Here is a 23,683-nt window from a genome sequence, read left to right on the forward strand (position 1 = left end):
TGTTTTGAATTTAGAAAAAAAAAGTGCGGCTCACTTGACCGTGGAAGAAAAAAGTGCGGCTCACTTGACTGCAGTTGCTCGGAAGAGTGGTAAGAGCCGAAATGATGGAAACAGAGGAATCTAATGACTGTTCTGTGCAGAAGTTGCCCTCCAAGAGGTTTATCGACACAAATACATTGTTGCTCCGGTTTGACGGACGCTCCAGGTTCCTGCTCCGGTCCCTTCTCTCCGGGGCCCCCGGGGCTCCCCGGGCTCTGGACGTGTTCCAGCGGCAGAGACGCTCAGACCCTGACCTCTCCCTGCACACCTGCCTGGACACCCTCTGCCAGGAGGAAATCTGCTCAGGCGATGTTACTGAACCCCTGACGACGTGAGTTAGAGAGATGTTGTGCTTCAATTTATAGTTTGACAGCTAGTTCTTGATCTGTGTAGACCTAAACTCTCGTTTGTATTGTTTGACAGCTAGTTCTTGATCTGGGTAGACCTAAACTCTCGTTTGTATTGTTTGACAGCTAGTTCTTGATCTGGGTAGACCTAAACTCTCGTTTGTATTGTTTGACAGCTAGTTCTTGATCTGGGTAGACCTAACCTCTCGTTTGTATTGTTTGACAGTTAGTTCTTGATCTGGGTAGACCTAAACTCTCGTTTGTATTGTTTGTCAGCTAGTTCTTGATCTGGATAGGCCTACCATAATTTATGGTATATTTCAGTCCTTCAATATGTCCTCTTCCTCTTCTCTCCTCCCCAGCAAACCGCTTGTGTGCTTGTTCCCAGACGCGTTCCAGCAGACGCTCTTATCCTTCCTCCATCTTGTCAGCTCGGTGCTCCCTCGGACCAGCGTGCTGCGGCTGCTGGCCTGCCTCAGCGAGGGGCGCACCCCGAACCCCTGGGTCTCCGCGCTGATCAGACAGCTACAGAGAGACCTGGGGGGCCCCGGGACGGAGCCCTTGTTTACCCCACAGTGCAGCGAGAGACTCCGGGGGCTCTGTGAGCCGTTGGGGGGTGGAGCAGGGGTATCAACCGGGTGGGCCTCGTACTTTAGCAGACCGACAGAGCCCCGACCTTCTCAGAGCGGACTGGAGCTGCCGGATAGAGGGTCGCAGACGAAGAGGAAGAGCAGCTGTGTCGGTGCGGACTCGGACACGGATGAAGATGGGCAGCAGAGGAAGAGGAGGAAGACTGAGCTCTCTTCCGCTGAGGGGGCTGGAAGTGAGGGTCCCGGAGCACAGGCGGAGGGGTTGAGAGACCGGTCACCTCGCAGGGCGGACGGTCTCTCTAATGAGGCCGGTGTGCGGTCAGAGGAGATACCAGTGGCAGTGAGTCCACGCGACACCCTTCCTGAGCTTGTGAAGGTAAAAAACCACGGAGGGGTGAGAAGAATCAACCCGATCCATCTGACCTGTGGGTCAACCAACTGGTGTGTCACAAAAACAAATTAATAAAATTAATAAAATTAAAAACTATTAACGGTTGTCTTTTCCAGGCCTCTATCCCTCGTATCAAGGAATTACTGGATAGTGAGTCGGAGGTAGGCTGCCTAGCCGTTCAGCAGGGCGACAATCTGGTTCATTTTGCAATGGCCCTTTATTCTATGCTTTTTATTTTCTTTTTAATTTTTAATTTTATGTGTTTATTTTACAGTGGGACCAGAACTCTGTAGATCTCCTCAAGCTGCTGAATGACTGTGACCCATCTCAGGTTTGAATCTCCAACCCTTATTATTATTATTATTCTATTATTGTTGTTTTTGACTGTAACTTTTAATGCCGCTACTTTGGCCAGGTCTCCCTTGCAAATGAGATATTTGCTCTCAGTGGGAGCACATGGTAAAATAAAGGTTTAAAATACATTTAAAAAGTAGAGCAATGCATCATTCGGTGCTCATGCACCAACCAGAAGCACACGTGTGTCTGATAACCGCCCTCCTGCTCTCGGCCTGGTAGGTGGATGTGTTTTGCGGAATGCTGAGTTTGTCGGAGACCCCGGAACAAACTCTCCTCCAGCTCTGCAGCGTTCTACTGGCGCTCTCTCCCGACTTCAGTCACAGCACTGCGGCCGCGCTCATCAAGCACCTCCTACTGGCGAAGGTATCTGACCCTACCCACTGAGCAAAGACACGTCTAAAAGACGTCTTTTAGATGTCTTTTTCGTCTTTTTCGGACGTCCAAAGACATCCAATTAGGAGACAGAATGAACATTTTTTTAGACGTTCAGATATTGAACCCGTTCTGCACGTCCACAGACGTCTTAGAGGGGTCCAAGCCAGACGTGTGAATATTGAGGGGTCCAGCAGACGTACAAATGGGGTTCTGGTCCGACGGACGTTATTAAGACATGATCTGAACGTCTCCCTGACGTTGTGTGTTTGCTGGGTAGCGTCCTGCAACCGGTCAGGATGTGACCTTTGCGACACCAGGATGGTTGTACACGGCTAATCTGATCCTGAAGTCTACCCCTGAGATAGTATGCTTCAATTCTGTTGTTCATAGTGCTTGAAGACGTGTGCTTTGGTCGTTGTTGTAGGTGGTCTCCCTCTCAGAACCCGCGTCCAGATGTCTGGTCAACGCAGCGACGTGTCTTTGTTCACGCTACCCCCGGCCAACCTGCTACGCCCTGATTGGACCAGTCCTGGAAGGCCAGACAGGTCAGAGAGTATTAGATGCAGGGATTCGTAACAGGCTTGACATTGGCAAACATTGACAATTAAGGATTTCTGCTTTTAAGTGATTCACGTTGATTACAGATTTAACATCTGTGTGTTTGTCTATTCAGGCAGTGCACAAGCTGAGCTTCTAAACAGACTGATAGAGGACTGCCTTGAGCCCCACTACCGACTACTGGTGTTTGAGTAAGATAATATACCCCACAACTCTCTCCTAGACCCTAGATCTGATATTGTATGCCACTGACTACTACAACATATCAATTACCTTACCTTAATTGTGATATCAATTACCTTACCTTAATTGTGATATCAATTACCATACCTTAATTGTGATATCAATTACCTTACCTTAATTGCGATATCAATTACCATACCTTAATTGTGATATCAATTACCTTACCTTAATTGTGATATCAATTACCTTACCTTAATTGTGATATCAATTACCTTACCTTAATTGTGATATCAATTACCTTACCTTAATTGTGATATCAATTACCTTACCTTAATTGTGATATCAATTACCTTACCTTAATTGTGATATCAATTACCTTACCTTATCTTACGATATGAAATAGTTGTGTTCTGCGTCATTGATGTGTAATAATGTTGTTATTCTTCCTTCCTCCAGGATGACCCTCAGAGGGGTGTGGAGTGAGGGATTGCTCACAGTCATCCACGGACTGCTGGACTCCAAGGTGACCAAAGTACTCGCGGCTACTCGCACACAAGACTAGCGCACCTGTCAGAAACGGCGCCGGAGGGCATACGCTGTAGGTCTCTCATTGTGTGCCTGTGTGTTGTTGTCTGCTGCTACAGTTGGAGCTGAGTGGAGAACTCTTCACCCTGTTCACTGAGCAGCTGAACATCCAGGCCCCTCAGTTCTCCAAGTCCATGAAATTTGCCAAGATGATGCTAACTGTTCTTACCAAGTATAGCAGCCATGTAAGTATTGGATTTATATTGAATATAACCAGTCTAATACCGGTATACCCTGTCGTTTATGTTTATGTATATTTATGATGTCTCCACACCCATATTTCAGTCCTGTTTGCTTTGACCTTTTCTAGGTAACCTCGGCGCACGTGAAAACCCTGTCCTGCTGCTTGTCCTCGAATGAGACCTTCTTAGAGAAGTCACTCCAAGCTGCCTTGAAAAGAATCACCACATGAAATACTGAAATAATGTTTTTAATAAACTCCAAATGGATATTGAAAGAATGAATCGTCTTATGTCCTTGGCACATTAATACTGAGTCTGTCATTACACAAATGTATCTCTGCTTTTCACTTATTAAATGACATGAATTACTGCTATGCGAAGAAAGCATCTGCTTGTAATCAGGGAATAGAAAGAAAGATGAAGTTAGCTCTGCATATGTTCATTTTTGCCCTTACCATCATGGCCGACCTGTACTCTTCACTGTACACTTTTCCTCAGCTGTTGTGCTGTGTCTTTAAATGTAGCGTAACTTCCGCTTAAACTTCCTTTTCAGCGTAGCGTGACGAGAGGGACAACAGACAAAATGAGGTCGGGTGAAATGAAATCATAATTATTAACTATAATTTATGATTTTATCTAACCAAATGGTATTTAATAAATCTAAGATAGGACCTGAAGTATGTTATTCTATACAGTGAATTGAGTTCAGAGAGGGGGAGTTCTTCAACTTTGTGAAACTTGTCGGAGTCTTCTGTTAGACAGTAATCTCACTTGACAAACTCCAATCCGTTATCATCGGATGAAATGATAAATAAATCCAAACATAATTTATTATGAATATCATAAACGATCGTACTGATGAGTTTGAGCATGAAATCGGCCGTGATATAAGCAGTCTAAAATCTTTTTTCATGGTCACTAGCATTAGTAAAGCTGACCGGTATTTGTAATTGAATTGATTTAAATGTTTTAAATAATATAATAGTAGATTTTAAGGACCTTTTCAACAACTGAAACATATTTTTCTTCCCCTTTTGGTGTGTAGCAAGGTCTCAAGGGACACGTTGTATGAGTCAGTGAAGGAAGTCCTGCAAGGATCCTTGGACAAGCCCAGAAAGTAAGTCACCCTCGGCCTATATCTGAAATTCAACTAGTCTAATTTGAGTTCAGTGAAATCTATAAGATACATTCATTATGAATATGAAACATCCAATAAGTAGGGAAGAATTTTTACAGCTCACTTATCTGGCCCCCGGGTGATTACTGTTTTTTTTGCTTCCCTCTGGAATATGTAGAGAGTGGGTCGTATGCCCACCTCCCTTGTTCTCTGTAAAGCGCATTGTGTTGCCTCTGGGTATGAAATGCGCTATACAAATAAAGCTTTGATTGATTGATTGATTGATTGATTGATTGATTGAAGTAATCAACACTTATTTATGCCATTTAACACTCAACACATGAATCTCTCTGCTTAGGTTTGTGGAGACGGTGGAGCTTCAGATCAGCCTGAAGAACTATGATCCTCAGAAGGATAAGCGTTTCTCTGGCACTGTCAGGTTCGGCTGTTCACCCGACCCTCTGTGTGTGACCCCCAGCCCGCTAACACTTGCATGGAGTGGATAGCATGAGCATGGAGTGAAGTACCCTGGGTAGTCTGACGGCGACCCCCCCCTCGAGAGGGGACAGCAGACGGACCCCTACCCTGGGTCTTAAAACATCAGAGAAGGCTCTAAGGGTGACTGGGCTATCAGCCTACGTACCCAGGCCGACCATTTTGCTATGAAATTCCCAATGAGGTCCACAGGAGACCAGCAAAGATGGCGGTGTGGGTAAGGCATTTCAATTTTACCACAGTATGGGGAGCGGTTTAGCAGCAGGTCTCTGGCCAGTGAGGGTCAAAGGTCGTCCTTCCTTGTCCACCGCAGGCTGAAGACCACCCCCAGGCCCAAGTTCTCCGTGTGCATCCTGGGAGACCAGCAGCACTGTGACGAGGCCAAGGCCGCAGACATGCCCCACATGGACATCGATGCCCTGAAGAAGCTCAACAAGAACAAGAAGCTGGTCAAGAAACTGGGTGAGGAGATTAGAGTAGCCGTTCGGTTTGGGAGCCATTTTGTATACCTGTCATTTGTGGGGTGACCTGCGTGTCATGAAACTGGGCCTGTATTCTCTAAAAATGAGTGACAGAAATCGGTAGTCCGTTCAGTTATTAATCCCTTGTGTTTTGCCGGGGCGGCTGTAGCTCAGTTGGTAGAGCGGGTCGTTCAATGATCGAAGGGTCAGTGGTTCGAATCCCAGCTCCGACTGTCCACATGTCGAAGTGTCCTTGAGCAAGACACCTAACCCCAAATTGCTCCCAATGAGCAGGTTAGCACCTTGCATGGTAGCTACCGCCATTGGTGTGTGAATGTGTGTGTGAATGGGTGAATGAGAGGTCATTGTAAAGCGCTTTGGGTGCCGCTAAGGTGGAAAAGCGCTATATAAGTGCAGTCAATTTACCATTTACCATTTACCCCCTTGTAGGCAAGAAGTATGACGCCTTCCTGGCTTCAGAGTCTCTGATCAAGCAGATTCCTCGCATCCTGGGTCCCGGGCTGAACAAGGCCGGCAAGTTCCCCTCGCTGCTCACCCACAACGAGAACCTCAGCAGCAAGGTGGACGAGGTCAAGTCCACCATCAAGTTCCAGATGAAGAAGGTAAACAGCAGCGCTTCATGAAAATTAACCCTGTTTACGTCGTCTTTTTGAGTGAGTTTTCGTCCCTGGGAATGCAGAGTGTGTCTCTTTTGTCAAGTCAAGTCACCTTTATTTGTCCAGCACATTTACAACAGCTGTGGCTAAGCCAAAGTGCTTCACAGGTAAAAACATAGAGCAAAAAATACATATACACAACTTAAAAAGTAGTACAAAAGTGCAAATACAAATAAGTACAAGGGCTCAGATGCAAAATAAAAGTGCAGCAAATTATTAAATAAAGTAAAAAGAGACTAAAATAGCAACAGTTGGATTACCAGGAGCCAGGCTCAACTCCAGGGAGAAGAGATGGGTCTTTAGCAGGGACTTAAAGCAGGGGCTCTGGGCTGACCTAATATGAAGGGGGGGGGGGGGGTGATTCCAGAATGTAGAGGCTGCTATGGCAAAGGCTCTGTCCCCTCTGGTCTTTGAGTCGTGCCCTTGTCGTACCTGGTACCATTTAGACTTCATCCTGGTCCCTGTGCGTCTCCTAGGTGCTGTGTCTGGCCGTTGCCGTGGGACACGTGAAGATGACCGACGAGGAGCTGGTCTACAACATCCACCTGGCCACCAACTTCCTGGTGTCTCTCCTGAAGAAGAACTGGCAGAACGTCCGCGCCCTGTACATCAAGAGCACCATGGGAAAAGCCCAGCGCCTCTACTAGGAGAGCTCGCCTGTTTTCTTTGAATAAACTCGTGATTTCTTCATTTGTGTCGCCTTGACTTCTTGAATTGACATTGTTTAAAGGGTGTACAGAACAGGAATGAGGTGTGAATTGTATTTGTGTTGATTTGAAACTATTCGGCAGAAGTGCATCACTGAATCCATCTAAAAACATCTGAATGGATTAAGGATATTATACGAGTAAGACACGAAACACGAGCCAAGAAAATATTTCTGTATCAAGAAGGTGTATTTGATCAAATGTTTGGCCCACAGAAGTCATGCCCTTAGTGAAGTCAACCTAGGTTTGTTGTGTTGAATCTGAAATAAAGCATGTCCACTTGTGTTCAATAAATAGAGGATTTCTTTTACACTTTTATGTTCTGTGCTGATGGTTTTCACAGGGGGAGATATGTGTTACTCTGTGATGGTGACCCAGCTGAACTCTCATAGGGGGAACTATGTCTCTCAGAGGGGGAACTATATATCTGTTGCACTCCCCTCTTACACTTTTCCCACATCATTTGAAACAAATCTTTTAAAAAGATGAAGTTATGTATGAGGAAGAAAGGTCCTGGGGTCTCGATGTCCACGGACAGTCGAGCATAGGTGGGCTTTGGCTTCCATCTTAACCCTGCGCTAAGTCTCCTGGGACAGCCTTGCTGTCTGGTTACATAACAAGTCACTGAAGCAGACATCTCAGTAGTGAGGGTGTGAGCTGCTTTAAGAGCCTATCCTGGTCCTACTGGCCTGACTGGAGGTCCTAATGAGATTAGTCACCCTGGTCCTGAGAGCAGTCCTGAGGAAACAGCTACAGGACTGCCGGTAAGGAATCACAACTCCATGCTATCTCTGCTGAGATTCCTCAGAGCTAATCAGCAGCAGTCTTGACCTTTTTGTACCCGTTTCTGACGACATTTTCTATTTTTGTTTGTCTAAAAAGTGTTGACTTTGTCTCCAGCCTGAGGGACTTTTCTGCTCCTGTTCTGTCAAGACGGTTATGAGCACAAAGGTTAGTGAAAGACAGTCCTGCTCTCTCTCTGAATCTGAAGTACAATTTCTCTTTGTCTTCTTGCTTTTAATTCACATCTTCTGCACAGTGTAGGCTATTGAGACACTGTCTGCACTTGTGAATCAGATTTTCAATGGTAATAATGTCCAAATGCGTCATATTTCTGACCTATCCCAGCAGCCCGTTGAGGAGACAGCTGACCACCTGACCAGGATGACGGGCAGTGAGGACAGCGATGACGGTATCAAATACCAGACCCACTTCTCTCTCTTCATGTTCCATTCATTCTTCTCTTTCATCATGTTCTGTTCATTCTTCTCTTTTTTTCTGTGTTCTATTCATTTTTCTCTTTCTTCGTGTTCTGTTCATTGTTCTGTTGAACGGGTTCAGTACCAGATGGCAGTGGACAATAGAAATACTGTCTCCAAAATGTAGTTCTGTCAACCATATGACTCCAGTGGGTGGAAAGAAATTATTATTAGGTACAACATGACAGGACAAACGTTTTGGTGGTGAGGCCCTCATCTGTCTGCCTTGTGGCCCCTAATAAATGTGGACAAAAACATTGAAAACATTCCAGAGTTCGGACCCCACTCATTTTTTTCATCTACCAGACAACAAGACAAAGGCACACAATGAGAGACCCACGACGTATGCACGGCAGTGCCTTTTCTGAATACGTTTTTATGAAAGGAAGTTTTATCCTGGCATGTTGGTGTTTCTCTCACAGAGACCAGCCTAGAGGAACAACACGTCACTCCCTGGAACGAACTGTCCATTGTGGAGCGCGTCGGCCTCAACGGGTAACGCTCATACTACGTCTTCCTTCTGTCTCATCTGAATAGCGTCTGAGATTGAGTTGAACTGACTCCATCTCCACAGACACCACACTCACCCAAGCGTTCCTCTGTCTCTGTACTACACACTCACCCAAGCGTCTTTCTGTCTCTGTACTGCACACTCACCCAAGTGTCTCTCTCTGTCTGTCTCTGTACTGCACACTCACCCAAGCGTTCCTCTGTCTCTGTACTACACACTCACCCAAGCGTCTCTCTCTCTCTGTACTACACACTCACCCAAGCGTTCCTCTGTCTCTGTACTACACACTCACCCAAGCGTTCCTCTGTCTCTGTACTACACACTCACCCAAGTGTTTCTCTCTCTCTCTCTGTACTGAACACTCACCCAAGCGTCTCTCTCTCTCTGTCTGTCTCTGTACTACACACTCACCCAAGCGTCTCTCTCTCTGTCTGTCTCTGTACTACACACTCACCCAAGCGTCTCTCTGTCTCTGTACTACACACTCACCCAAGCGTCTCTCTCTCTCTGTCTCTGTACTACACACTCACCCAACCGTCTCTCTGTCTGTCTCTACTGCAGCGTTGACATGACGGAAGCTGAGGTGGAGGTGCGACCTTCTGCTTTTCATTCATTGCGCTGTGTCCATCATACGTTGCGATTATTGTCCATGACCTTACCAAGTGTCACCTTCGGCCCACCCTCCCTCTGCTCTACCCCTGACCCCTGACCCCCTGACCCCCGACCCCGCCTCCCAGACCGCCTTCTCCCAGATATCCCTGGCCTTCCACTGTGACCGCTACACCCTGAAGCAGAGGCTCCAGGCGGAGGAACACGCTCGTAACCTGGCGGAGGAGAACGTCCACCTGGAGATGACCAGGGGGAGAGAGACTCTGGAGGTGGGTGGAGACCTGGGGTAGTGAGATGACCAGGGGGCGAGAGACTCTGGAGGTGGGTGGAGGCCTGGGGTAGTGAGATGACCAGGGGGCGAGAGACTCTGGAGGTGGGTGGAGACCTGGGGTAGTGAGATGACCAGGGGGCGGGAGACTCTGGAGGTGGGTGGAGACCTGGGGTAGTGAGGGGGAACCGCCCAAATACTGGGTCTTCTCTGGCGGCTTGGATAGAAGGAGGGGATAGTGTTTATAGATGATCAAAAAGATCAAATATGATGATTCTCAGACCCAATCTTGTGTGTGTGTGTGCGTGTGTGCGTGTGCGTGTGTGTGTGTGTCTGTGTGTGTGTGTGTGTGTGTGTGTCTGTGTGTGTGTGTGTGTGTGTGTGTGTGTGTGTGTCAGACTCTGAAGGCTCTCTGTCTGGACAGCAAGCGCAGTGATGTCCTCCAGAGATTGGAGCTGTGTCTGGACATCCTCGGAGGGACGGTGGAGAGGATCTCCAACACGGCCGAGGTGCTGGGAGCTGTGCATCAGGTGGGCTGGACATCCCATAATAATCACACCCCATCAGGTGGGCTGGACATCCCAGAGTAATCAAACCCCATCAGATGCGCTGGACATCCCAGAATAATCAAACCCCACAGACAAATATCTGACCGGCTTAATGAATATTGAAGGGTCACAGAATGTTCATACAAACCTCATAGCATTCCTGAGCGGCTCAATAGATTTAGGATGATCACAACATCTTCATACACTGATGTCAGACTCAACTAATCTAACAGAAACACTATTATTCCAGGAGGCTCGCTATTACATGCTAATTACTAATTAGATTAACACAACGTATTCTCTGAGAGAACACTCACACTCAGGCAGATAGCCACTCTGTGTGTGTATGTATGTATGTATGTATGTATGTATGTATGTATGTATGTATGTATGTATGTATGTATGTATGTATGTATGTATGTATGTATGGTTGTATTGTATTGGGTTGTATTGTATTGTATTGTATGGTTGTCTTGTGCGTGTGGTAGGAGGCGAGAGTGAGCCGTGCGGTGGAGCTGATGGTGGCCCACGTGGAGAACCTGAAGAGACGCCATGACAGAGACACCGCTGAGCTGGAGGAGGCGAAGAAGCTGATCCAGAGGAGCGCCCGACGACACTTCCATGAACCCAGAACACGCGCAGGTCTGTCCTGCTAGCTGTAGGTGTGTCCTGCTAGCTGTAGGTGTGTCCTGCTAGCTGTAGGTGTGTCCTGCTAGCTGTAGGTGTGTCCTGCTAGCTGTAGGTGTGTCCTGCTAGCTGCAGGTGTGTCCTGCTAGCTGTAGGTGTGTCCTGCTAGCTGTGTGGCTGTTTTGGCTGGTGTGATGAGGCCGCGGTTTGACTGGCGGGTTTCTAGTTGCAGATAGAGGCGAGGACGAGGGTAGCCAGAAGGCCAGCGCAAATACTGCAGCGCCCCCACAGGTGAGGAGGCGCCTCTGCTTTCACTGAGACCCAGTAAGAGCAGATAGGTTAGATTTTGTTTACATTTATTTACTCCTGAATCTGTCGCTCTCTATCCTCTCTCTCTCTCTCTCTCTCCTCTCTCTATCTCCTTCTCTTTTCTCTCACCTCTATCTCTCTCCTCTCTCTATCTCTTTTCTCTCTCTCTCCCTTTCCTCTCTCTCCTCTCTCTATCTCTCTCCTCTCTCTCACCTCCCTATCTCTCTCCTCTCTCTCCTCTCCCCTCTCTCTCTTTCTCTCTCTCCCTTTCCTCTCTCTCCTCTCTCTATCTCTCTCTCCTCTCTCTCTCTCTCTCTCTCTCTCTCTCTCTCTATCTCCTTCTCTTCTCTCTCACTTCTATCTCTCTCTCTCTTTCTCTCCCTTTCCTCTCTCTCCTCTCTCTCTATCTCCTTCTCTCACCCCTATCTCTCTCCTCTCTCTCACCTCCCTATCTCTCTCTCTTTCTCTCTCTCTCTTCTCTCTCTCCTCTCTCTATATCCTTCTCTTCTCTCTCTCCTCTCTCTCTCTCCTTCTCTTCTCTCTCTCCTCTCTCTCTCTCTCTTCTCTCTCTCCTCTCCCTCTCTGTCCTCCTCCTCTCAGCAGAACAGTCGTCGTCGTGTCAGCACATCGGTCATCTGCAGACAGTCCCAGGTCTCTCACGTTTCACTCCTACTCTATTCAGAGATACAAACACAGTACTGTAAATAGTCTAGGATAAAAAACACAAATGCTTATTTGAGGCATGATTCCAATTATAATGTTTAGAAATTACGTGAACAACTATTGACATAATTCATCCAAATAAACGTAAAAGTTTCCCTATAAATGGCCAGATTGAGCAACACTTTGTTGCTTAACAATTAATCAAATATACATTTCATTCAAACTGCTCAATTGATAATAGTTGCATATCAAAATACTTTAAACCGAGTGTGGATATCAAGTCTGTGAATCTGTCTTATCTTCCGAAGGAGAAGAAGAAACGAGAGCGCGTCCTGAGGAGACAGAACAGCCTGGCGTGTCTGAGCGACCTGTCCAGCAGGAGGACGCCGCTGTCCACCCCGTCGCCATCGCTGGACCACAGCGCCGGCCGGCCGGCTGTGATGATGAAGGCAGAGAGCAGACACGTTCCTCGGCTGGAGGACAGGTACGGTAGTAGAAACACTCACGTCATGTGACTAAACGCCAGCGTCCACCTATCAGGGACCAGACATCTAGCTGAAAACATTCCACCTGTTCAACCCTAATCTACGTCTTTTCCTTGGGGACCAACTAGCTTGAAAGTAGTAGTAGTAGTAGTAATAGTAGTAGTAGTAGTAGTAGTAGTAGTAGTAGTAGTAGTAATAGTAGTAGTAGTAGTAGTAGTAGTAGTAATAGTTGTTGTTTTAGTTGTTGTAGTAGAAGTAGTAGTACTAGTAGTAGTAGTAGTAGTAATAGTTGTAGTAGTCGTTATAGTAGTAGTAGTAGTAGTAGTAGCAGAAGTAGCAGTAGTACTAGTAGTAGTTGTAGTAGTAGCAGTAGTAGTAGTAGTAGTAGTAGTAGTAGTAGTAGTAATACTAGTAGTAGTACTTTGAAAGTCAGCAGGACAGCACTAAACAAATAAAGAAAATACACAAAAGAATAATGCCAATAGGTAATATATATTTTCCAAACAACCCTCCTCCTGAAGAAAATGGACTATAACCATGAGCTTATAGAGTATGTCTGATTCCAGAGCACCGGTACCAGATCAACAGGTGACCTCTAGAGCACCAGATGAGGCCAGGTCATCTGCTGAAGCCCCCCAGGTGCATCCAGAAAGCCCTCCCCCCACTACCACTCAACAGCCGAAGGAAGAGGTCATCAAAAAGACACAAAGCGACAGGTACCTCCCAGAATGACCATTCTGGAGTTGTGTTCTTAACACACACATTTCCTGGATTTCGTCTGTATCAGTCATGTTTGGCACGATGTTTTAATGCAGTGTGTAAACGTTTGTTTTGTGTTGTTGGGTTAATTTCTGGTGTTCACGGTACTGTAGCTCTCCTCTGGACACGTTACGACGCAGACGAAAGAGCAAAGCTTTGCTGGGGAAGAGAAGAGGGGACAAAGACAAGAGCCGGTCAACCGTGGAACCGTACGACACTTAGGATTTTTTACATTTGATTTATTTAACCCTTATTTAACCAGGAAGTGTTGTTGAGATTAGAATCTCTTTTCTAGAATCTCATGATGATGATGATGATGATCTCGATGATCTCTCAAGTCCTAACTGCTGTAACTGTCTCCACCATCTCTCCTCAGATGTGGCCCTACCTGCAGACATCGCCCCCTGGTGTACTGGCTGTATCACTGTCGCTGGGTCATTTTTTACGTATACCTTTTTGTGCTTTGCTGTATGATAACTCTGACTCTCTTCTTATGGATTATGTAAGGTCCTGCATTTTGGTGACCCACATGGAGACCTCACTTCCTGGTTCCAAGGCATGTGGTTATCACCGGATCACCTTTGTCCAATAAACATTAAGCTCATAGGGTTCATGGAATCATGTGTGACTTCTTGTCTTTGAAGATGGATCAGATCATTGGACACACAATAGATCTGATTCTTGCAAATGTTGTATAATGTATGTTACATGTTGTGTGACCAACATATAAACGGTTGTGTTAAGTTTGACTTAATGTGCTGTTAATCTCGTTTATACAGTGGAAATAACGCATGCTGGTGTTAATAATTCAAACACAGTACATTTTCCAACTGGTCATTAGTTACTGAACATGCGTCACTCATAAAGATTAAAGTATTCAAGCATTCAGTGATTAAAGTCATATAAAGCCTTTTATTATAAATATACAAACAATATCAAAACGGATAGAATTAATCACTTTAGTTAGTGTTAGTACTGCCACACAAGACCACATTGCGGGAAAACACAGAAAACAATGCTTCAGACCAGTTAGTTGTAAAGGCATTTTAGGAATTTAAATTAATAGCAAGGGTTAAACCATATTCAATTTGTTCCATATCACTGCTTTAAAACTGTTAAAAAAGAAAATATTTTTTTTAAAACAATATTCATACTTTCTAAGACTATTTTCATCATTGTATGGTTTTCAGTGATAAAAAATATGTTATACCAATGCTATAAGAAACCCCTTAAAGTAATAGATAAATATAACAAATTATATTAGAAATGGTGACATTTTATTTGGAAACTAGGTGAACCAATTGTGCAAAATGTGTCCCAGCCACAAAGAGATTATTGAACTACAGAATGCCTCCGTGTTATAATGTGACAAATTCATGAAACTTGTTCCAACAACTATCAGTCATTGTGTAGTAAAATAATCTAGTCTAATCTCACCAGAAAAACTGGTAAACTCACAATTTATCAAAATAAATTATCTGGCATACCGCCTTACATAGAAAAGTCAAACTTGCTTCAAACTTCAAGCATTAAATTAAAACAGGTGACGCGGGGGAAGAGGTGCTTCTTACCGGGACCCACTGGCCCAAGGTTGTCTGCATTCTGTCAACGTCCACAGTCTGGGACATACAATCTCACAGAGAGTCCACTGACTCCATTACATAGACAGCCTTACATAGAGAGAGATCCTCGAGTGGCCTACATTACCCAGCATACCGCTGTCTGTGGCTAGTCTGCCTAGTTACACCTGGCTCACGATCTCAGAGTCTTCCTCAACGAACCACTGCACTGGCGTCCCATCCGGCGCTCTCTGGAGGATCACCCGCCTTGGACCCTGAAAAACACCAGACCAACACGTTCATTCAGTCTGCAGGTCAGCTGTTAGGGACTGGATGTGGGTTTACTTTATAAGTCAGCCATCTTGTGCTACAAAATATCTTTGGCTGATCCACATTTCAAAACAGATGGATCTAAGAGCAGGACAGTAAGTATTGGGTTCAGTCCTGTACTATCGTCCTGTACTATAGGACTAAATTAAAGGACTGGGTGTAGCTGGACTATTTATGATTTTATTTGTACAGGGACAGTACATATTACTCAACAGCACACATTAAAAACATGACTATAAATGTCAGTATTAGCTTAAAGCTAATTTTCAACTGTTGTCGGTGGGCGTGGCGTTAAGGCCGCTAAACCGCTCTATCAGCACACTAACCTGACAGTAGGGGGGCAGGTGAGTGGAGGTGGGGCAGCACACTAACCTGACAGTAGGGGGGCAGGTGAGTGGAGGTGGGCGTGGTGTTAAGGCACACTAACCTGACAGTAGGGGGGCAGGTGGGTCGAGGTGGGGCAGTACACTAACCTGACAGTAGGGGGGCAGGTGAGTGGAGGGGGGGCTCGTGACCCTGAAGGACCCCTGGCGCTCCAGCGAGCCCGACCGTGACTTCTGGAACTGGTTCCTCTGGTGCCACGACTTGAGCTCGTCACACACCATCTCCCTGGGCAGCGCCCGGCTGGCGTGGGCGGGATACTCCCTCAGCGACGGCGTGCGCACCAGCCGGGTGTAGGGAGGCGGGGGCTTCATCACCCTCCGGGGGGACACCGGGGGCCCGTCCCGGGGGGCGCGGCTCCCACAGGGAGGGGGGGACAGGTAGAGCTTCCCCATGTCCAGCTCACGAGGCGAGCACGGGGACAGAGGTCCCTCGTCCATCGCCCGGCAGTAGCTGGGACTCGCCTGCGGATGGTGGCCCTTATACAGCCCGGGGCCGCTGAAGGGGGAGGGGCTTTGTTTCGGGGCGCGGAAGTGGAACCCGTAGGGGGGGGGGCAGAGTTTGGGGATCTCGGTGGGGCCGGGGTCGTGGCCGGGGGAGCTGGTGTAGGAGGAGGGGAGCGAGTGTTCGGAGCTGCTGTCCTCTGAGCTGGACTGGTAGGGCCGCTGGGGGGAGTACTCTGGCGAGCGCAACAGGATGTCCGCCACGCGGCGGCGCTGTGGCAGTCTGGCACGCCCCCGGCCCTGGTCGGACGAGGCGAGGCGCTCCGGCTCGTGAGGCGGCTTGCTTTTGCTGTGCCTGATGGGAAAAAAATGACAGAAGGAGAGAGGTGAGCTACTGTGATTTGGGTTCTGCAAGGTCAATGTATATAATGATCATATATTAAAGGTACCGAATGTAGTTTCTGACCACTAGTATGCGCTCTAGAGCAAATTTGAGAAGGGGGTCCCCGAAAATCGCGTACTACGTCATTGCGTCAATACGCGGAGCACATAATAGTGACGTTTCACACATCTTTGTTGTTTTCAAAACATTAGCTAAATATAATTTTGCAAAGAAATTACAAGGTAGGAAAGACATTCAAGTGATTCAACATGTTTATTAGACTACAAGGAACCATATAATCAAGGAATTTCAAAAATAAACAAAGAACGGATTGTTTTGATTCACGTTTCGTTGGGTACCTTTAATCATCACACCTCTCATGCTAGGTGACATGTTTTTTTATGTGACTAACGTGCAACACACAGTTTTTCATGCTGCCAAGGACCAAATGCGATGGAGAGAGCTCCTTGAAGCGTTATGTCCGTTTCGGTTAGGAGAACGCTACATCCTGTGTTCCAGGAAGTGGTTGTGATGTCACGTTGAGGGGTTGTGAATGAAGTTTCAGTCTCACTAATGTCACCCACACCATTTGTTCCTTTCTGTTTTCCTACCTGACTGTTGTTCTAACTTTGTAGTTCGTTCCCCTAGAATCAGTCTGTTAAAACAACAAATTGTTTCTATGTGACATCACTTCCCTGTCCTCTTCATCCTGAAACTGTGTCACTTCCTTTCTCACGTTATAAGATATCACTTTCGAGTCCCAGTCCCTCACTCTCGCGTAGGACACACTTCCTGTGACAGAGTCCGTTTTGCAAATCGTAACACAATAAAACTATTGTCTTGTTTGAAACCAGCTTGAATCGACCACATCGCGTGTTCTTTGAAATCTACCTTAAACCAAGTAAATGGTAAATGGTAAATGGACTGCACTTATATAGCGCTTTTCCACCTTAGCGGCACTCAAAGCGCTTTACAATGGCCTCTCATTCACCCATTCACACACACATTCACACACCAATGGCGGTAGCTGCCATGCAAGGTGCTAACCTGCTCATTGGGAGCAATTTAGTATAGATAGTATAGTATAGATAGTATAGTATAGTATAGTATAGTATAGATGTTCATCCATGGCGTCACCTGAAGGACTGGGAGTACTGGCGGCGGATGTGCATCTCCGGGGTGGAGGGCGCGCTGCTGGAGTGGGCGTGGCGCAGCGCCAGGTTCTTCACCGAGGGGAAGTGACACGGCAGAGCCTTGATGTTGGGACACACCAGACTTCCTACTGGACTGCTGCTCACAGAGAAGGAGAGAGGAGATTAGACATCCGGACTATTTAACCAGTTAAGATATTGTTTATCGCACTCGTAGCTTTAATTTAAAACATGAGCAGCAAAAATTCTCATGTGTTCTTGTGAAGTCGGATAATTGAAAATTTGTGGTAATGGTCAAATTTGAAGGACAGTTGTTGCTTCTCAACATTGACCTAGTTGAATCCCAACAACATGACAACCCATGAGGTATCACAGAAATACATAATTTGGCCGATTTAAGTGTGTACAGTATGTACAATATGCTAAATCCATATCCGGACTGGACTCCATGTCCACTAGGTCAGTGGTGTCTTGAGGCCAATTCCCACCGGTCCAACAACGGCCTGATTACTTTAAGAAAAACCTCTTTTAGTCAAAATGTTTTATCTTACAAGGGTTCCGCAATTTGGAACAGCCCCCCCCTATCCATAAGGGATTGCCCCACTCTTCCCACCTTTAAGGGGCATCTAAAGGTGTGGCTTAGAGCCAACCATGCGTACACGTCTAACTGCATGACATTTTTCTATGTTTTATATATTGAACTGTGTCTGTGTTTTATATATGTACCTCTTGTAACTTGTTTTGTAACATCAACCTGCCTAATGGACTCCAGATGGAAACTAGCCTCCGGGCTCCAATCTGGCATATTTACATGTTTTTTACATGTTCATCAATATGCACTGTCTTGATCTACTAATCTAACTAATCTGCGTTTGTTGAGGCTGTGGTATGTTTGACCAGTGTGCTTTGATTTTCCAATAAACTATGGCGTCATGTCCCCCATTTCCATAACAAATTACAGTTATATTCCCCAGACATTCTAAACCCAACAGCCAACAAGAGATGGTAGAAGGTCGTGTGTTTGCTGCTCGTTTCTGGGGCGGAGTGTGAGGAGTGTGAGGAGTGTGAGGAGCGTGAGGAGTGTGAGGAGTGTGAGGAGTGTGAGGGTGTGTGAGGAGTGTGAGGAGTGTGAGGAGTGTGAGGAGGGTGAGGAGGGTGAGGAGTGTGAGGAGTGTGAGGGTGTGTGGGGAGTGTGAGGAGTGTGAGGAGTGTGAGGAGTGTGAAGGGTGTGAGGAGTGTGAGGAGTGTGAGGAGTGTGAGGGGCGTGAGGAGCGTGAGGAGGGTGAGGAGTGTGAGGGGCGTGAGGGGCGTGAGGAGTGTGAGGAGCGTGAGGAGTGTGAGGAGCGTGAGGAGTGTGAGGAGTGTGAGGAGTGTGAGGAGTGTGAGGGGCGTGAGGAGTGTGAGGAGTGTGAGGAGTGTGAGGGGCGTGAGGGGTGTGAGGAGTGTGAGGAGTGTGAGGAGTGTGAGGGGAGTGAGGGGTGTGAGGAGCGTGAGGAGCGTGAGGAGTGTGAGGAGTGAGGAGTGTGAGGAGTGTGAGGAGGGTGAGGAGTGTGAGGAGTGTGAGGAGTGTGAGGGGAGTGAGGAGAGTGAGGAGGGTGAGGAGTGTGAGGAGTGTGAGGAGTGAGGAGTGTGAGGAGTGTGAGGAGTGTGAGGAGTGTGAGGAGTGAGGAGTGTGAGGGGTGTGAGGAGTGTGAGGAGTGTGAGGGGAGTGAGGAGAGTGAGGAGGGTGAGGAGTGTGAGGAGTGTGAGGAGTGAGGAGTGTGAGGAGTGTGAGGAGTGTGAGGAGTGTGAGGAGTGAGGAGTGTGAGGAGTGTGAGGAGTGAGGAGCGTGAGGAGCGTGAGGAGTGTGAGGGGTGTGAGGAGTGTGAGGAGTGTGAGGAGTGTGAGGGGCGTGAGGGGCGTGAGGAGTGTGAGGAGTGTGAGGAGTGTGAGGGGAGTGAGGAGTGTGAGGAGTGTGAGGAGTGTGAGGAGTGTGGGGAGTGTGAGGAGTGTGAGGAGTGTGAGGGGCGTGAGGAGCGTGAGGAGCGTGAGGAGCGTGAGGAGCGTGAGGGGCGTGAGGGGCGTGAGGAGTGTGAGGAGTGTGAGGAGTGTGAGGGGTGTGAGGAGTGTGAGGAGTGTGAGGAGTGTGAAGGGTGTGAGGAGTGTGAGGAGTGTGAGGAGTGTGAGGGGTGTGAGGAGTGTGAGGAGTGTGAGGAGTGTGAGGGGAGTGAGGGGAGTGAGGAGTGTGAGGAGTGTGAGGAGTGTGAAGGGTGTGAGGAGTGTGAGGAGGGTGAGGAGGGTGAGGAGGGTGAGGAGTGTGAGGGGCGTGAGGAGTGTGAGGGGAGTGAGGAGTGTGAGGAGTGTGAGGAGTGTGAGGAGAGGAGTGTGAGGAGTGTGAGGGGAGTGAGGAGCGTGAGGAGTGAGGAGTGTGAGGGGAGTGAGGAGTGTGAGGAGTGTGAGGAGTGTGAGGAGTGTGAGGAGAGGAGTGTGAGGAGTGTGAGGGGAGTGAGGAGCGTGAGGAGTGAGGAGTGTGAGGAGTGTGAGGAGTGTGAGGAGAGGAGTGTGAGGAGTGTGAGGGGAGTGAGGAGCGTGAGGAGTGTGGGGAGGGTGAGGAGTGTGAGGAGTGTGAGGGGCTTCAGCCCACCTGGAGCGGCTGCTGCTAGCAGAGAGGGGCTTGTTGAGCTTCTGGTAGGGCTGGTCCAGACTGGACTCCCTCCAGGGGGAGTTCTGGATGGGGGAGCGCTGGTACTCTGGACCGCTGGGGCCGAGGTTCGGGGCTGGGGACTGCTGGAGGACGCCCAGGGACGCCTGGAGGACATCTGAGGAGGAAGAGCTGGACACGGCGGGGGACAGAGGACCGCAGTCCATGTCTACGGGACAGAGGAGAGGACACATCGTGGTTAGACTTTAACTGTAATACTTCATAGTGGAGGTTGTTGTATTGAAACGTCATTTCATTATCGCCGTTGACGTTTATACGCCGGAACGTACCGTCGTCCAAGGCCACCACGTCAGACAGAGAGCTGTCATCAGACATGGATGACTCTGGGAACAGAAACGATGGAGAAGGGTTAGCGGTCGTACATTTGTACCTACTTCAGCTTTAGAAAATCTGCTTTTCTTTAGTCATCATAAACTAAATGTAACCCATGTTAAGAGATTGCCCAGGGCGGGATTCGATACCACGCTTCTACGAGCTCTCTCGCTTGTGCGTCGGACACACTAACCGTTGCGCCAAGATGGACGTCTCTCTTAAAGGGACTGTTAGTGCTCCTTTAAGGGTTGAGTTTAACCAACCAACCTCTAACCGCCACCATTACACCTGGGACTCGACATTTTTACTTGGATACATGAACACAAATCCAACCAAGTCACCCACGTGACATAAAGAGACAACGAGTTCCTTGCAGTGCGCCTTGTGGCCTGCGGGTGGCAGCGTTTCCTCTACCTTTGTGGCTGGTTCTGGCGCTGGGAGGAGGGGAGGCGCACTCGGACCTGACCCGGTGCTGGAGCACGGCCTCCTGCAGCTCCTTCACCTTCTTCTCCTCCCTCTTGCGCTGCTGCAGACGGCTCTTCTTCACCGGCTTGCTCAGGTGCTCCTCCTGGGACAGCCTGCTGGACGCCTCCAGGATCTGCAGCTGCAGGGAGAGGTCTGCTTCTAGGGCCTGGAGCTCAGGGTCCTGGGGGGGGGGGGGGGGGGGGAGGAGAGAGAGAAGAGGGGGGAGAGGAGGGAGGAGAGGGGGGAGAGGAGAGGGGAGGAGAGGAGAGGGGGGGGGGGAGGGGAGAGGGGGGAGAGGAGAGGGGGAGAGAGGGGGAGAGAGGAGAGGGGGGGGGGAGGAGGGAGGGGGAGAGAGGAGAGGGGGGAGAGAGGAGAAGGGGAGAGGAGAGGGGGGAGAGAGGAGAGGGGGAGAGAGGAGGGAGGGGGAGAGAGGAGAAGGGGAGAGGAGAGGGGGGAGAGAGGAGAGGGGGAGAGAGGAGGGAGGGGGAGAGGGGGAGAGAGGAGGGAGGGGGAGAGGGGAGAGGGGGAGAGAGGAGAGGGGGAGAGAGGAGGGAGGGGGAGAGGGGGAGAGGGGGAGAGAGGAGGGAGGGGGAGAGAGGAGAGGGGGGAGAGGAGAGGGGGGAGAGAGGAGAGGGGGGAGAGAGGAGAGGGGGAGAGAGGAGAGGGGAGAGGGGAGAGAGGAGAAGAGGAGAGGGGAGAGGGGGGAGAGAGGAGAGGGGGAGAGGAGAGGGGGAGAGAAGAGAGAGGAGAGGGGGAGAGAGGAGAGGGGGAGAGAGGAGGGAGAGAGGAGAGGGGGAGAGAAGAGAGAGGAGAGAGGAGAGAGGGAGAGAAGGGGAGTGGGGTGTTATTAATGAGTTATTAGTTCAGATGGAAAGTCACGTAGCCTTTTCACAGCATAGCCATTGAGTTGAGTTTTTATAAAGATGGACGCTGGTAGTACCTCTCCATCCCGCTGCATCAGGCCAGCGTCCAGCTTGAAAGCCGCTCCGATCCTCCTGCGGACGCGAGGCGGCTTCTCGTCCGCCATCAGGGGGTAGTCTGAGGACAGCGTCCCCGTCAGCTCCTGAGAACAGACGCACAGTGCTCAGATCAGATCCTCTGAGAAACAGTTTAATCTTAATATGACCTCTCAGCATTTATACTGTAAAATGCCCACCTCCCTTGTTCTCTGTAAAGCGCATTGTGTTGCCTCTGTGTATGAAATGCGCCGTACAAATAAAGTTTGATTTGATTTGATATACTGCAAGAGAAGCTGCTTCAAGATGGCCGACTTTCCGCTCCTTAGGCATAATCAGCCGTATCCATGATTGAGTGTGAGTCACTTTGATTGAAATTCTTCTAATGCTTTATTAGCATGACATATATGATATATCAGACACCCAACGGAACGCGTAGCCTGACGGTCGTGGATGAGGAAACGGTGACATGGCTCCTGGAGGTGTGCCCGGATATATATCCCGGGTGACCCCTCACCCAGGCTCGGGGTGGTAAAAGGATAGCCCCTCGGCCCCGAGCCTGGGGGGAGAGTGAAACATCTACCCCCAAACGAAGAAGAAGCAGGACAGTGGGGTGTGTGAATGAAATTCAAGTCTCACCAATGTGTTTTGTTTTCCTACTTGACTGTTGGAACTACTAACTTTGTAGTTCGTTCCTCTAGAATCAGTCTGTTAAAACTACAAATTCTTCAAGTGTGACATCACTTCCCTGTCCTCTTCATCCTGAAACTGTGTCACTTCCTTTCTCACGTTATAAACTATCGCTTTCGTTCCCCAGTCACTCACTCTTGCCTGGATTCACTTCCTGTGCTCGAGTCCGACTTGCAAATCGTAACAGAATAAATCTATTGTCTTTGTTTGAAACCAGCTTGAATCGACCACTCGCGTGCTCTTATTTTTAAACCAAGTATAAGAACACCTTGATAGGTGACTCACCGCCTCGCGGATGCAGATCTTCTTGAGCTCCAGCAGGCAGAGCTCCAGACGGTCCTCCAGACTCTGCTGCTTCAGCTTCATGACCCGGGTGTGAGAGGTCAGGTCCTTCACCGGCGACGTGGGGCTGTCTGGACCTGGAGCACACACACACACACACACACACACACACACACACGTACGTACACACACACACACACACACGTACATACACACACACACGTACACACACACACGCAAGCACGCACGCACGTACACACGCACACACACACGTCAGCTTTGAACACAGGTTTCGATACACCACTTCTCCTCAGATTTTCTTGTTTGTGATGTATTAGGTTCTGTCCACAGGAAACACTGCGCTCACATCCTGTCACAAACACCTACACACACATTACACACTCACTATATATATATACATATACACACACACACATTACACACTCACTGTATATATATATACACACTGACCCACACACATTACACACTCACTGTATATATATATACACACACTGACCGCACTACATTCTGTAAACTGTTTTTATCTTATTTTGCATTCGTATCTTGTACTACTCTTTGCAGTGTCCTGTCTCGTCCTGCCCCCCTGTCCAATGTTGTATCCATGTTATGCACCACGCCCGAAAGCACATTCCTAGTATGCTGAAAAACTATACTGCAATAAAAAAGTATGATCTTCTGTCAGTTATGAACAGTTTCTTGTCTGAAATGATAACCTTTCAGAAGATTTAAAAATACAAAACAACACATAACAGCAGTTGTGTTTTGTTTTGTCTTGTGTAAGTGTTTTGTGTTGTTGTTATTGTGGTGTGTATTTCAGCGGTGTGTATTTCCGTCGGTCGAGGCGTGTTCGTACCCGAGTGCAGGATGATCCCACTATCAGTGTCGCTGATCTCCTCCTTGCTCTCCAT

General features: G+C 48.2%; 3 protein-coding genes across 4 annotated transcripts; 2 read left to right on the top strand and 1 right to left on the bottom strand.

Annotated features, from left to right (window-relative positions):
* Positions 1-101: 101 nt before the first annotated feature.
* Positions 102-3,837, top strand: fance (FA complementation group E; the record flags this gene model as incomplete). Its single annotated transcript, XM_084461905.1, has 10 exons — positions 102-370; positions 749-1,316; positions 1,484-1,528; positions 1,642-1,698; positions 1,944-2,087; positions 2,524-2,644; positions 2,773-2,848; positions 3,297-3,363; positions 3,485-3,610; positions 3,736-3,837. The coding sequence occupies 10 exons, from the start codon at positions 102-104 to the stop codon at positions 3,835-3,837; spliced, it is 1,575 nt and encodes a 524-aa protein (XP_084318031.1).
* A 323-nt stretch (positions 3,838-4,160) lies between these two features.
* Positions 4,161-7,045, top strand: rpl10a (ribosomal protein L10a). Of its 2 annotated transcripts, none has more exons than XM_084435919.1 (6): positions 4,161-4,195; positions 4,653-4,724; positions 5,203-5,436; positions 5,533-5,681; positions 6,131-6,303; positions 6,834-7,045. In XM_084435919.1, the coding sequence occupies exons 3-6, from the start codon at positions 5,387-5,389 to the stop codon at positions 7,002-7,004; spliced, it is 543 nt and encodes a 180-aa protein (XP_084292045.1). In that variant the 5' UTR covers positions 4,161-4,195; positions 4,653-4,724; positions 5,203-5,386; the 3' UTR covers positions 7,005-7,045. The 2 variants fall into 2 exon arrangements, with proteins under 2 accessions (XP_084292045.1, XP_084292046.1); XM_084435920.1 differs by lacking the exon at positions 5,203-5,436 and adding an exon at positions 5,083-5,163 and having other exon boundaries at positions 4,171-4,195.
* Positions 7,046-14,843: 7,798 nt separating this feature from the next.
* On the bottom strand, positions 14,844-23,683 carry inavaa (innate immunity activator a; the record flags this gene model as incomplete). Its single annotated transcript, XM_084461906.1, has 9 exons — positions 14,844-14,936; positions 15,465-16,170; positions 17,335-17,487; positions 19,972-20,197; positions 20,319-20,372; positions 20,776-21,007; positions 21,767-21,889; positions 22,758-22,891; positions 23,629-23,683. 9 exons carry the CDS (start codon positions 23,681-23,683, stop codon positions 14,844-14,846), a joined length of 1,776 nt encoding a protein of 591 aa, XP_084318032.1.

This window comes from Borostomias antarcticus, assembly GCF_949987555.1.
Source record: "Borostomias antarcticus genome assembly, chromosome: 3".
NCBI lineage: Eukaryota > Metazoa > Chordata > Actinopteri > Stomiiformes > Stomiidae > Borostomias > Borostomias antarcticus.